General features: G+C 44.1%; 1 protein-coding gene across 2 annotated transcripts in view; it reads left to right on the top strand.

The window, feature by feature from the left end:
* Positions 1–15149, top strand: part of B4GALNT4 (beta-1,4-N-acetyl-galactosaminyltransferase 4) — a 152583-nt gene that overhangs the window by 84217 nt on the left and 53217 nt on the right. For both annotated transcript variants that reach the window (XM_073604684.1, XM_073604683.1), the window contains exons 10-12: positions 5023–5089; positions 9535–9675; positions 9861–9970. In XM_073604684.1, coding sequence (XP_073460785.1) covers positions 5023–5089; positions 9535–9675; positions 9861–9970 — 318 coding nt within the window. The remainder of the gene's footprint in view (positions 1–5022; positions 5090–9534; positions 9676–9860; positions 9971–15149) is intronic.

The raw sequence follows: 15149 nt of genomic DNA on the forward strand, positions 1-15149 counted from the left end.
AGCCATGCCATGAACTGAATGGGCAGCTGCAAAGAGGCTGAGTGGGTGGCCGCGGGCTCCAGGGAGAGCCCTACTGGGCGGCTGCAAAAAGGCTGGGAGAGCGGTGCGAGCTTCAGGAACAGCCCAGGATTCGGTGACCCCTGGCAAATCATCATTCGACCCCCGAGGGGGTCCCGACCCCCAGGTTGAGAACCACTGCTCTAAAGCATGTTGCACCATTTTCGTCTACAATACCGTGTATGCATTAATTTATGGGCTTCCTCTTGTGACGTTCACAAATAAAGCTTAAAGTACACAGGGTGGCCTATTCCTTTTATTACAGTACACGTAGATAGCATTCATGTAGGCCCTCACTCTTTTGACCATATTTGCAACAGTGTACTTGTTTCTTGTTTTTGTAAAGCAGCAAACACTATTTCAATAAAAAACAATTTGAAAATAAAACAGACTACATTTTTTGTGCTAAAGTTTTTTTTTTTTTTTTTGTCTAAAAAGCCGGATATTTTTGGATTTGTGTAGATCTTCCTAAAATGCAATTAGATCTTCCTCTAATCCATAATTATAATGACAAAATGTATATTTTTTTTTTAACCTGATTTACTCTAAAATGTGGCTAGGATAACAAAAGTGCAACACCTTTTAAACCACTAGCTGACTAGCGGCCGCAGTTGTTCTGCGGCAGAATTTCACGGCTGGACGAAACGACGTTATGTAATGTCGCTATGCCCTGTGGCCACTAGGGGGTGCGCGCCGCCGGAGGCGCACGCCCCACCGCTTGGCCCCCTAGCCGATGCAAGTGCCCAGCGGTCACGATCACCGCCGGGCTCCCGCGATCGTCGCTGACACACGGAGAAGCGGGATCTGTGTGTGTAAACACAGTTTCCAGTTCTCTGAGGGGAGAACAGACAGAGTATGAACAGTGATCTGTCGTCTCCCCTGCACAGTCCCCCCCCCCCCTTCAGTTAGAACACAAACTAGGGAACACATTAACCCCTTGATCGCCCCTGGTGTTAACCTCTTCCCTGCCAGTGACATTTTTACAGTAATCAATGCATTTTCTATAGCATTGATAGCTGTATTTATGCCAATGGTCCCAAAAAAATGTGTCAAAATTGTCCTATGTGTCCGCCATAATGTCACAGTCCCAATAAAAATTGCAGATCGCCGCTATTACTAGTAAAAAAAAAAAAATTAATAATAAAAATGCCTTAAAACTATCCCCTATTTTCTAGACGCTATAACTTTTGCGTAAACCAATCAATGTACGCTTATTGCGTTTTTTTTTTTTTTTTTATTATTATTATTTTATTTTTTTTTCCCAAAAATATGTAGAAGAATGCATATCAGCCTAAACTGAGGAAAGAAAATATTTTTTTAATATATTTTTGGGGATATTTATTATAGCAAAAAGTAAAAAATAATGCGTTTTTTTTTCAAAATTGTCGCTCTTTTTTCGTCTATAGCGCAAAAAATAAAAACCGCAGAGGTGATCAAATACCACCAAAAGAAAGCTCTATTTGTGGGAAAAAAAGGGGTGCAACGTCGCATGACCACGCAATTGTCAGTTAAAGCGACGCAGTGCCGAATCGCAAAAAGTTCTCTGGTCAGGAAGGGGGTAAAATCTTCCGGGGCTGAAGCAGTTAAAGTAAAACTAAAGGCAAAACTTTTTAGTTTTGGACAGAGTGGAGAACACCTGTCAGTTTTTATTGCTGTCTTTGTCCCTATATGGAGATTCACCTTCTCTTTTTGTTTTATTTTCTATTATTCAAAAGTGAAGGAAAATCCCAATGGGGATAAAAGCCAGGGATTCACTCATTTTGGATGGATTTTATCTTGCTTCCTGTTTTGGCTATGGGACAGCAAGTGAAGGAAAATACTATCCAAAATCTGCTTTAAAGTGGTTGTAAATGCTCTCCTATAACCAGTGCAGTGACCAGTGCATAACCTAGCCTCAGATGATCCACAGAGATTAAACAAATCTCCCTAGATAAGTTTTGCATGTATATCTGCTGTCTTTCCCTTTCTACATTCTTTAGAAAGTGAACATCATGTTACAGATCTTTCTTCCTCATTCAGCAGTGGGTGTGGAGTCTGGGCATACACTGTGTGTGAGCTGATTGGAGGAGAGGCACCCCCCTACATAGGCAGAGGAAAGAAGAAACTTGCAGAGCTGCAGTCAGAGATAGATAAGCAGAGAGCTTGTCAATTCAAAGTTCCCTCCCTGACACAAATTTCCAGCTGCTTTTATCTCCTTTGTCAGAGAGCTTGTCAAAAGTTATCAAGCTGATAACAGAGCAGCAGAAAGACATGGCACTCAGAGCTTTGGAGAGAGATAAGTAAACACTACAGATGCATCTCAAACAATTAAAATATCATCAAAAAGTTCATTTGTTTCAGTAATTCAGTTCAAAAAGTGAAACTTATATAGTTTATATAGATGCGTGACACACAGAGTAATATATTTCAAGCATTTCTTTCTTTAAATTTTGATGATTATGGCTTACAGCTAGTGAAAACCCAAAATTCAGTATCTCAGACAAATAGAATATTACATAAGACCAATAAAAAAGATTTTTAATACAGAAATGTTGGCTTACTGAAAAGTATGTCCATGTACATTATGGTATGCACTATACCAATACTTGGTCGGAGCTCCTTTTGCATTACTGAATTACTGTATCATTGCGGCGTGGAATGGAGGCGATAGTGGCCTTTAGCTCGTCTGCATTGTTGGGTCTGGTGTCTCTCATCTTCCTCTTGACAATACCCCACTAATTCTCAATGGGGTTTAGGTCAGGTGAGTTTGCTGGCCAATCAAGCACAGTGATACCATGATCATTAAACCAGGTATTGATACTTTTGGCAGTGTGGGCAGGTGCCAAGTCCTGCTGGAAAATGAAATCAGCATCTACATAAAGCTGGTCAGTAGAGGGAAGCATGACGTGCTGTAGCATTTCCTGGTAGCGGGCTGAGCTGACTTTGGACTTGATAAAACACAGTGGACTAACACCAGCAGATGACATGGCTCCCCAAATCATCACTGACTGTGAAAACTTCACACTGGACCTCATGCAACTTGGATTCTGTACCTCTCCACTCTTCCTCCAGACTCTGGGACCTTAATTTCCAAATGAAATGCAACATTTTCCACAGTCCATGATGATTTGGGGAGTCATATTTCCTGCGGGTGTTGTTCCACTGTGTTTTATCGAGTCAAAAGTCAGCACAGCCCTACCGGGAAATTCTAGAGCACTTGATGCTTCCCTCTGCTGACCAGCTTTATGGAGATGCTGATTTTATTTTCCACTTGACTTGGCCCCTGCCCACACTGCCAAAAGTACCAATACCTGGTTTAATGATCATGGTATAGTTGTGCTTGATTAGCCAGCAAACTCGCCTGACCTAAATCAGTTTCACTTTTTGAATTGAATTACTGAAATAAATTAACTTTTTGATGATATTCTAATTTTTTGAGATGTACCTGTATGTGCCCAGGTCAGATTTCATGAATGGGGTTTACAACCACTTTAAGTTGGCTATACATGTATAGATTTTATAACCGATTTCTTCATCTACACTACACCGCAGATGGCCAAATCGCCTATGGTATTTTTGACAGTCGGACTCGCCAGCTGCCAAAATATCCAAACAATGGAATGAGGTCAGGGCTCTTTCATTTCCGATACAGAATTGGTCACTCCTGTGTTTTGAGCCTTACTCCTGTGACATGAGACAGTTAATTTGTTAGTTCATAGACACCTTGACAATCTGCTATAATTTGGCTTTCATTGGTCTTTCAATGAGGTCAGGCAGGCTGTACCCTGTGGGAGAAAAGTTTATCCCTTTCCCTCCCCACCATGCTTTACGGTTGAGATAAAGTGTTTAGTGTTTATATCTAGTGTTTTGTGTTAATTTCCTGATATCAATCCTTAAGCCGGGTACACACTAATGCCCCGTACACACAATCGGACATTCCGACAACAAACTCCATGGATTTTTTCCGACGGATGTTGGTCACACATGTCTTGCATACACACGGTCACACAAATCTTGTCGGAAATTCTGAACGTCAAGAACGCGGTGACGTAAAAACACGTACGACGAGCCGAGAAAAATGGAGTTTAATAGCCAGTTCGGCTCTTCTGCTTGATTCCGAGCATGCGTGGAACTTTGTGCGTCGGAATTGTGTACACATGATCGGAATTTACGACAACAGATTTTGTTGTCAGAAAATTTGAGATCCAGATCTCAAATTTTGTGTGATGGAAATTCTGATGGAAAATGTCCGATGGAGCCTACACACGGTCGGAATTTCCGACAACAAGCTCCCATCAAACATTTTCCATCGGAAAATCCGACCGTGTGTACGGGGCATAACAGTTCTGACAGCTCTGGTCAGAGACCCTGTACTAACCATGCAAGGTTATTTGGTTATTTGAATGATCTCCCCCACTCAGCTGTTGTGTTCTGATCGGGAGTCGGTCAGCTGCAGGTTTTCCAGCATACACGGCCGGCTTCTGTTGGACAGACTGACATAAACACTGGTACGGGGCCCTAGTCCGGGGAGGCAATCAATCCAAAATACTAGTCATTAGTGTGACATGGGGTGGGAGAGGGCTATATTCTGTTTCAGGAACTGAATTTGAGGTTTGAACGGGTCTCCCTAAAACCTTATCTCAGAAACCCCTGGGTTCCTCTCTTGTGGTCAAATTGGTAGTTTAATCTGATTACAGGTGAGCTTTACATTTTAAACATGTATTTGTTCAGATGGTCATTACTAGCATGTCTGTAGTAATCCCAAAAGGATTCATATCACAGCAGGAGTTGCGGTATTACAAGAATTGGTGTAACAATTTTAGACCATTGTAAGATTTCGGTTTAAGTTTCATTTGTGTGTTTGTCCAAAATGACCTGATATTCCTCAGTGTTTTACTTTGAGTAATGTGAAGGAAGGTTGAATATAGGTAAATTGCGTGCACCGTACCTGTACTCCTTTTAAAATGTGTTTTGTCTCTATTTCAGTGGCGTCTAGCTCTCCCTGGTATGAAATTTGAGATTGTGGACTCCCCATACTTGTCTCTCTATACAGGTAGAAATCTACTATTTATGGTTGAGCTTGTAACCTTTTTTCTTTAAAGGAACAGTTACTAAAACAAGGAAAATGCTTACTTATTTAGTATTAAAAAAATAAAATTTGTTGTGTGTTGTGTTTTTTTTTTTTTTTTTTAATTCTTACATGTCAGTCTACTTCACAATGTTTCAAACGATATATAAATCTTTAACTATAGAAGTACATTATTTAGCAAAGTAAGGAAGGGTTAGAAGCCATGCCAGGTATTTGTGATTGTGTCCCTGTTGAGAAGTGTCATGTCACCAGAACAGAAAGTAAGAAGAAATTTCGCCAAATGGAGACATGACAGCAGTAAAAAGTGAGTGGTTCTGTCCTTTCCATACTCTATCCCAGGGGTCTCCAAACATTCAAAACAAAGGACCATCAATAGGAGAAGGGATACTGCCCCATCCAGGGGCGGACTTACAACACTCAGGGCCCCCGGACCAAATAAAGCAAGGGCCCCCTGGCAGGCCCCGCCCATGACCCACCCCTGATCTCGCCCATGGCCCACTCCTACATTTTGCACAAAGTACAGTGCCCATCAATGCAGCCTCACCAGTGCCCATCAATGCAGCCTCACCAGTGCCCATCAATGCAGCCTCACCAGTGCCCATCAATGCAGCCTCACCAGTGCCCATCAATGCAGCCTCACCAGTGCCCATCAATGCAGCCTCACCAGTGCCCATCAATGCAGCCTGATTAGTGCATAGGGGTTAGAGAGGAGAGCTGCCGGATCACACAGAGCAGGTATCTCCTGCTGTGACACCTGGCGGCTGCTGTCATCTAATGTCCCGCCTCCATTGATAGACAGCACATGTCCCCCGGCATTGAGCCAGTGTGACATCTGTCAAAGGAGCCAGGAGGTGGGCCGTCGGAAGACAGCAGTTGCCAGGTAAGCAGGAGATCCCTGCTCTGTGTGATCGCATTCCCCCCTTACCCTCCGAGACACCGCTGGGGCCCAAATGGGCCTGAAAAGATAGTCGCCAGGAGCCCTGAGAGTTCCAGCAGGTGGCACTGGCGGGCCCCCTTCAGCGGCGGGCTCTGGGACTACAGCCGAAGTGAGAGAAGGGTCAGTCTGCCCCTGGCCCCATCATTGGTATTAGTGGGAGGAATAGTGTCTCATCGTTGGTGTCAGTGGGATAAATTGTGCCTCATCTTTTGGTGATAGTGGAAGGATTTAAGCCCCATATTAGTGGGAGAAACAGTGCCCCAATGGCTGGATAAAGGTAAGCGAAGGGTCTGTTTAGAGACCCCCCTACTCTATCCAAAACTAAAAGAGAATGGTTTTGGCTAGAGTTCCTTAACATGTGATAGCTAATTGGCACTTCTCTAACTTTTTATTACTTGTATTTCTATCAGAATTTTAGGGCTGGTAAATCAGTTGGGGACCCTGCTACTTTAAAACATTATTAAAAACAAAAATGTGTCCAACGGTGGTTGCATTGCTTCTCCATCCAGAATGGAGACACCCTAAGACAGGAAGTGTGTTACTGAAGAATGCAGCCACCACATTTGAGAATTGGTAAACTGCTCCTCTTTGTAGCTGTAGCAGGTCACAAATGCTAGTAGCATTGCTGTCAGCTTCTTGATTTCAAATCCCAGGCTTCTCTGCCAGTCATTCTTCTGGGCTGTTTGTGACATAGAACTGAGACTACAGGACGTTGCAAGCATGCTATGTGTAGCTCTTGTACAGGAGCACACACAGTGGAGTAATCAAGCTACCAGGGCATTAGGAGCAAGCCAGAATTGGCAGGATTAACAGTATTTTAGACATGCAATTGAAAAATAAAAAGGAGAACAGAATTTGAATTCAATTTATGAAGACTGATCCATTGCAGCACTTCTACCTGTTTACAGTCACTTTAAATATATAACTTGTCTCTCAGGAATATGCTGGTCTGAGATCTTTGAAACAATAAAGGATCTACTCTTCTGGCCACCCTAAATTCCCTCCCCTTTTGTCTGAGGATATAACATGTTGCTGTGTGAAGACTTGAATATTACTTAATGGGGTTGATTTGCTAAAGGCTGATAGACTGTGCACTTTAAAGTGCAGTTGCACGCATGTTACCCAGAGCTTAGTGAATGTGGTGAAGCTCTGCTGATTTCTATCATCTGTTTTTTATGTTCCTTGCACCTTATTGGTTATTCTAAAGAATAACGTGAAAAACAGTGAAGTGTCACAACATTCACTAAGCTTTGGGGAAAATTAGCGCAACTGCACTTGCAAAGTGCACAGTCTACAGGCAGTCCCCGAGTTATGAACACAATAGGGACTTTAGGTTTGTTCTTAAGTGGAATTTGTGTGTAAGTCGGAACAGTGCATTTTTAAGTGTAACTTCAGCCTGTGCAGGGATGTTTCGGGCACTTCTGGGCATGCAGTTATGTTATCTGGGGCTCTTCTGGCCATGCAGTACATGAAGTACTGCAGTGTGGGATGTGTCCGGCGCTGAAAGATAGCTGTTTGGAGGTATCCAGGACCAGCATGGAGCACAAGCGGCCGGCATTGAGGTCCGTTCATAAATAAGAGTCGTTCTAAACTCGGGGACTTCCTGTATTTGCCTTTAGTAAATCAACCCCAATGAGTAATGCAGACTAGGCTTGGGGAGCTCTGATTCTCCCATATGTGACCTAATCCTCATTTCTGATGCATAGTAGACCAATGTAATGCCTTATAAGAGAATAGCAGGGAGTATTACTACAGAAAGTGCAGCACAAAATTAAATTATATGACTGGTGCAGTAAAATTTAAAGCATGAGTCCACCCAAACTTGATATTTTGTTTGGTAGAAACTGAAGAGTAAAATTACTTTACTGGTTTCTTACATTTCAGTGGATTCCAGTGGTAAGATCTTTGTGTTTATATTCCTTTGTTTGCACTCCTCTGTGGTCATAATCCAGGAGTTCATCCTTCCATGTTGGGTGTTTAAGGGATTTTATTAAATAGATAATGCAGCAGTAGATGGGGAACACACAAAACTTCAAGGCGGGTGGAAGCAGACCCACCTATAGCTGAAATCTTACTCCTAAGTGGACCGATGTGCAAACAGCCTCAAAACTTACAGTTCTGTTATAATAGTAATTAATGGCCATGAGCTTTCTGCTAGTATGTCCCTCTTCAGTCTATCATGAATGCCGCTGCCAGGTTTATCCACCTTACCCACCGTTCAGCGTCCGCCAACCCTCTCCTCCAATCCCTACACTGACTCCCAATCGCCCAGCGAATTAAATTTAAAATACTAACCACAACATACAAAGCCATTCACAACTCTGCCCCGAGCTACATCACCAATCTTGTCTCCAAATATCACCCAAACTGTCCTCTCTGCTCCTCCCAAGACCTCCTACTTTCAAGCTCTCTCGTCTCCCCCTCCTATGCGCGTCTGCAGATTTCTCCAGAGCCTCTCCCATCCTCTGGAATGCGCTACCTCAACCTGTCTGGCTATCCCCTTCTCTTGCTACCTTCAGGCGATCCCTGAAAACTCATCTCTTCAGGGAAGCCCATCACGCCTCCAACTAATCTTTTACCACTTCCATCAGCTCATTCCCCACAGTTACAACCTTTTGTACCACCTGCCCCATCCTATTAGATTGTAAGCTCTTCTGAGCAGGGCCCTCTTAATCCTCTTGTATTTTAACTGTATTGTCTCCCTTTTATATTGTAAAGCGCTGCGTAAACTGTTGGCACTATATTAATCCTGTAAGAGCGGCAAGGATGTGGAATTCCCTTCCACAGGCGGTGGTTTCAGCGGGGGCATCGATAGTTTCAAATTGACTATTAGATAAGCACCTGAACATATATTCACACACATAGGTTGGACTTGATGGACTTGTGTCTCTTTTCAACCTCACCTACTATATAACTACGTATAATAATAATAATAATAATGATAGTATGGCTCTTGGGGTGCTGTCATCGGAGAAGTGTACAGGCAAAACAACTGTCGTGTTTCTTAAACGGACTACTAATTTCAGTCTGGAAGATCCCCTGGCAGAGACCTTATGACCAGTGCCATGGCATTGCATTATATAGATGCCTACAGAAAAAAAGACCTAATTATAAAAGTCATAGAGTTGTACTTCTGAAATGGAGTCACCTGTTCAACAGAATACTATGTTTTGTTGAGTAATCTCTGAGTGACATAAGAGAAACTCTATGCAAGTATAGGATATGATCTGCTAGTCGGGAATGAACTCTGTAAACAGTCACGTATGGGTACTTTTAACCCTTGTCCTCATCTGAGGTCTCGCTATAGGTCCACTATAATTTATTGCACACCTAGAGGCAGACAGTAATGCTAGTCGTAATTTAATAAAAAAGCAAGATGGAAATAGTGCCTCTAAGTTTTGTTTTTTTTTTTTTTGTTTTTTTTTTTTTTTATGAGCTTCCGAAAAGGTTTACCCTTTGTCTTTTTTTCCAGATGAAACATCGCTCAAGATGAACGAGGTTTCCCACATCCCACGCACTCTTTCCAGTGTTGCAAGCCACCATCTGCCACTGGGGAGGGAGGAATTTGCTGTTGATATTTTAAAACCAGACCCTCGAGACACTTTTTATATGAGTAAGTATGCTAAATGTTAAGAAGATTGTGGAAGCTAGGAGGAGAATTTCGCCTATCAGGGCAAATGTGTTCAAACCTGTTTAGTGACTAACCAGCTGTCTGCTTTATTCCTGTCCTGCTGTGTAGATCTGAGCGCTTCACTGGCTGTGAGGAATGTAATGTCTGATCTGTTTATCTATTTCCAGCCCCAATGATCGAGGAATCCAAGGTAGAAAATGTGCTAGTTCCCTGTGCGTACAATCCCACCTATGTTGTCAAGGATTTTCCCATTGCACGTTATCAAGGCCTGCAGTTTGTAAGTGGATGTGGTATCACTATGACAAAAAAGAGCATTTGCTAAATTGACTGTAACCTCAAAGGGAGATTTCTAATAATGTTAACTCTAGACCCCCTGCACTGACCCCCCCCACACACACACACACACACACACACAAACACGCACATAGGCTGGCATTGCAGCACCACTGGCATTGTGTTTATCATGCGTCCTTGTGAGTTAAACGCACTAAAGTCGATGTGCATTGAAATGTCTTTTTTATGAGCTTTTGGTGTGTGTCTTTTTTTTATTTTTTCACAGCAGGAGCCAAAATACTTTTATTTTTCTTTCTTTAATCCTAACCGTAGTACACTGTGATGCATTGTAATATGTTGCAGTGTGTTATGGTGCGTTTAAATGCAGAGTTCTGTTGTGAGCTGGCCCTGTTAGAAACAATGGATTTACACTTGTGTTGGGTTTGTATTGAGCAAAACAGCCCAAAACATGTGGTGTGAATAGGCCTCCATAATGATTGAAAGGGACTCCCGTTACACAGCACTGCTGTTGTTTTGCTGATTTCTATGATGTGTGAATCCTAACTTCACCCCCTATTGGTAAAATCTAGTACTTCAGCACCTTCACTGACGCACACACTTTTTTTTTTAACAGAGAAGTTTTTTATTTCTGAACACAAAACAAGACAGTACATCATAAAAGTATTGTACAAAGGATCAAGCACCAGGTGATTAATTATATAACATTAACAATGCTTCAGTATGAGTTAAGTTAAACCAATCTTACAAGGTGTAGTACAGATTGTTGAAGTCAATGGGTGTAGCTCGATGGATTATTATTAACCATTTTGAATCGGGGGGGTGATCCCCTCGTGTATCACACTGAGATAGGAGCAGATATCCCACTCCAACCCACACCCGCCCCCCCCCCCCCCCCAAGTCCCGGGGGGGGGTATGAAGGGCACAGGCAAGGGGGTGAGGGGAAAACCCCCATCCCCCGGTCAATTTAACTAGGATATGGCCCTGAGAACAAGGGGGATAGGGTATTCCCGGATTCTCTCTTCTTAAAGAGTGAGTCCCCCACGCGGGTTTCTCCGGATAAACACACTCGCGATCTAGGACTAACCACATGCATCAATCCAGCTCGACCACACTTTGTCGTATTTCTGTGGACAGTTTCTGCTCTCATAGGTGATACGGTATAATGGTAACACACTCCTCTTTTGCCATGTCTCTTTAGTTGGGGCCTCTCTTTGTTTCCATTTAAGGAGTATCTCCCTTCTCGCATAGAATAGCGAATATGTTAAGCATAATTTAGTATAACGGTCTCCCTCTATGTCCTCTAAGTGACTCAACAGCAAAGTTACTGGGTCTAGAGGTGTCTCGACTCCACATATCCTCTCCAGAGTGTCTGCAATCGAACTCCAGAATGGGCGGATTTTGGGACAGGACCAGACCATATGATAAAAGGTGCCCGTATCTAGTTCGCATATGGTGCATTTGGGACTGAGGGTAGGATAGATTCTAGCTAGCCTCTCCGGCGTATAATAGGCCCTATGTATAAACTTCAATTGGATAAATCTATCCTTAGCTGATATCATGGAAGGTATAAACGTGGTTAAACATTCCTCCCACTCTTCCTCACCCAGGGACAGGATATCTACCTGCCATTTGGTCAATGATCCATTCTTCTTACCCTCGTGAGCTATTGTTAGATGAAGATATAGGGAGGAAAGAGGTTTGTCCAGCATCCCCGAGGTCAGAAGGCGCTCTATTGGGTCGGGCTCCAATGTCATCTGAGAGGGAAATTGGGCCCTTAGTGCGTGATGTAGCTGCCAATATCTAAACAGAAAAGACCTCGGAAGGTTGTGAGCTAGTTGTAGTTTCCTGAATGAAATTATAACCCCTTGAGGCATTACATGTTTTATCGCGGTGATACCCTTCTCAGCCCAAATTGCCGGATCCGGGATAGTAAAGAGATGAGGAAGCATAGGGTTGGCCTATAGTGGAGTATGTGGAGAGATTTGTGTTCAGGAGGGAAGCTCTGGATGCTTTCCATACCTGAATTGTAGTCTTCATAAGACTTGTGACTGCAGGGTTAGCCCTCAGTCCCCTGTATGGCAAATTAGATAGCGCTGCATACGATCCTAGTATGGCCGCCTCTAAGGTGACTGCAGGGTTCAGTTTAGGTTGTGAAAACCACCATCTCACTGTCACCAGGACTGCCGCCCAGTAATACATCAGGAAGTTAGGCAGCGCCAGACCACCACCGGACAATGGGAGATAAAGTGTATTTTTTGCTATCCTTGGGGGTTTCCCTGCCCAGATGAAGGAGATCACCATACTTTCCAACCAGCGGAAGAAAGATCTGGGGATGGAGGTTGGGGTATTTCTGAAATAATAAAGGAATTTTGGTAGGTAAATCATTTTTAAGAGGTTCCCTCTACCCACCGGAGACAGGGGAAGGGATCTCCATGCAGAGCATCTTTGTTGAAGCTGAGTTAACAGGGGGAGTACATTTCTGTTTAGGAAACCTGACAAATCATTCCCTATTTTTACCCCCAGATAGGTAAACTCATCCACCCATCTCAACGGGGTTCCAGTATCTACCCGCGACAACGACTGGCAGAGGGGGAAAAGGATCGATTTATTCGGATGCCCGAAAAACGTCCAAATTTATCAAACACCACGAGGGCCTCTCTTAGTGATCCAGAGGCATCTGCTAGGTAAAGGATAGAGTTGTCCGCGTATAACGAAACCTTCTCCACCACTGGGCCAACCTGAATGCCCTTAATGTGCTCATCCGCTCTAAGGAGGATGGCTAATGGCTCAAGTGCCAACGAAAACAAGGCCGGAGAGAGAGGGCACCCCTGTCTGGTACCCCTTCCCAGCTTGAATCCCTCTGAGAGGACCCTGTTAGTGCGGATACGAGCTCTGGGTTGGGCGTAGAGCATCTGTAGCCAAGTCAGGAATTTCGGACCAAATCCAAATTTAGAGAGGACTGCCCATAAGTAGCCCCACTCGACCGAATCAAAAGCTTTTTCCGCGTCGAGTGAGGCTACTATTCCCGGATTATCGGGTGAGGCAATGGCAATGTGTGTGTGCAATCTGCGGATATTTATGTCTGTTCCCCTACCTGGCATAAATCCTGTCTGCTCTGGATGTATCAAGGCCGTGAGGACCATGTTCAGCCTGTTTGCAAGGATTTTGGCGAGGATTTTTGCGTCTACATTTAGGAGGGGGTTTGGGACGGTAGGAAGCGCATTGGGTCGGATCATTGCCCTGTTTAGGTATGACTACAATCACCGCCTCACTCATGGAGTCAGGGAGGTGTGCGTCGTTAAGGGACTTGTTGAACAGAGAGAGGAGTCTAGTGGCCAGATGTTCTACATACGTTTTATAAAATTCCACCGGGAAGCCATCCGGTCCTGGTGTCTTACCCGTCTGCATCATTTTAAGTGCTATTTGTATTTCTTCTATTCTGATAGGGGTATCTAGTTTGGCAGCATAGGTCTGGGTAAGGGTTGGTATGTCAATATCCTCAAGATATGCTAGTAGTTCTGTTGACTCGTAGTTTACCTGGGAGCTGTATAACTTTTGGTAGTAAGAGACAAATTCCCTATTAATTCCCTTGGGCGTGGAGGTGAGAGTTCCGTCCCCAGCCTGGATCTGACCTATAGACATTCCCATTGATTTTTCCTTGGAGAGCCAGGCCAAGAACCGACCTGATCTCTCTCCCTGCTCAAATATCCTCTGCTTTTGATGAAGTCTCTTCTGTGTCAGCGCCGTCCTCAGGAGGAGAGCCTTCCCCAAAAGAGACTGCAACCTGGCATAAATTAGTGGGTCAGGGGCTCTAACGTATAGGGCTTCCTGTCTCTGAGCCTCAAATTCAAGGGTTGTTAGCTCCTCTCTACGTGATCTACGGACAAGCCCTATTATGGTCTGGTACTGTCCCCTGGAGAATACCTTGAAGGCATCCCAAACCGAAGAGGCTGAGGCAGAGTCGGGGTTTATCCGCCAGTATGACTCTAACTCTTCCGTGTATTTCTGCTCCACATCCGCGTCCGAGACCCAGAATCTAGAGAGTCGCCAGAGCCTGTCTGACTGGGCTATGGAAGCATCCAGCTCGAGGAGGATCGGGGCATGGTCTGAGATTCCTCGTGGGAGGATCCTGACATCCCGGACCTTAGGAAGAACCGAACCTCCCGCATAAACCAAGTCAATGCGGGAGAAGGTTCTATGGGAAGCTGAGTGACAGGTATATGCCTTGGTCTGAGGATGTTTCCACCTCCAAATATCATGAAAACCATAGGTAAGTGCCCAGTCCGACAGACCCTGTCTGGTCGTACCCGCACTAAGGAGTCTATCCAGTCCCGCATCAGGGACTAGGTTTAAGTCTCCTAGTAGAAGCACATTATTAGTAGAGAATTCGGCTATTTTGGCTGTAATCTGATTTAATACTTGAAGGGAGGCCGGGGGCGGGAGGTATAGGCCCACAATTACCCATGTCACATTGTATAACAAGGCATGTATCACCACAAACCTGCCCTCCGGATCTAGAGCCAGATCGAGAAGCCTGAAGGGGAGTGATTTTAGGACTAGAATGCTTACCCCTCTAGAGAATGCAGAGTGGGTAGAATGGTAGTGATACCCTACCCACGGTTTTTTAAGGCTGTAAGTTTTTTTCCCCACCAGGTGAGTCTCCTGGAACACACATATGTGGGGGTGGTAGGATTTAACAAATTGGAATACTAATGATCTCTTAATAGGAGAATTTAATCCCCTCGTGTTCCAGGAAATTATCCTAAGGGAAGACATAGATACTGTCTATAAATGTTAAAGGGTAATAGATGTGAATCAGGCCTCTCCCATCAAAACCTCCAGATCCGGTCAGGCACACTAAAAACATTAAGCACTTCGCAACATTGGTCAAGATAATCACCAATCGTACTGTCGTAACCCAAAAAAAACAAAAAAGTGATAACTCAGGGCTTGCAACTGCAAACCAACTTAACCCACCAACCCCACCCCCCACCCCGCCCATCCCAAAGTCCAGCAGGAGGGCTTCCTTTCCCAAACAAAAGTTGGCTTCCCAGCCAAACATGAGGATAATGTGCAAGAGGCGCTCAACCTCCTACTACAGGCTTGGCTGTAAATGAAAAAAAAAAAGGGGGGGGGGGAAACAAAATGTGATACAAAAAATC

Source organism: Aquarana catesbeiana, linkage group LG11 (assembly GCF_042186555.1).
Source record: "Aquarana catesbeiana isolate 2022-GZ linkage group LG11, ASM4218655v1, whole genome shotgun sequence".
Taxonomy (NCBI): Eukaryota; Metazoa; Chordata; class Amphibia; order Anura; family Ranidae; genus Aquarana; species Aquarana catesbeiana.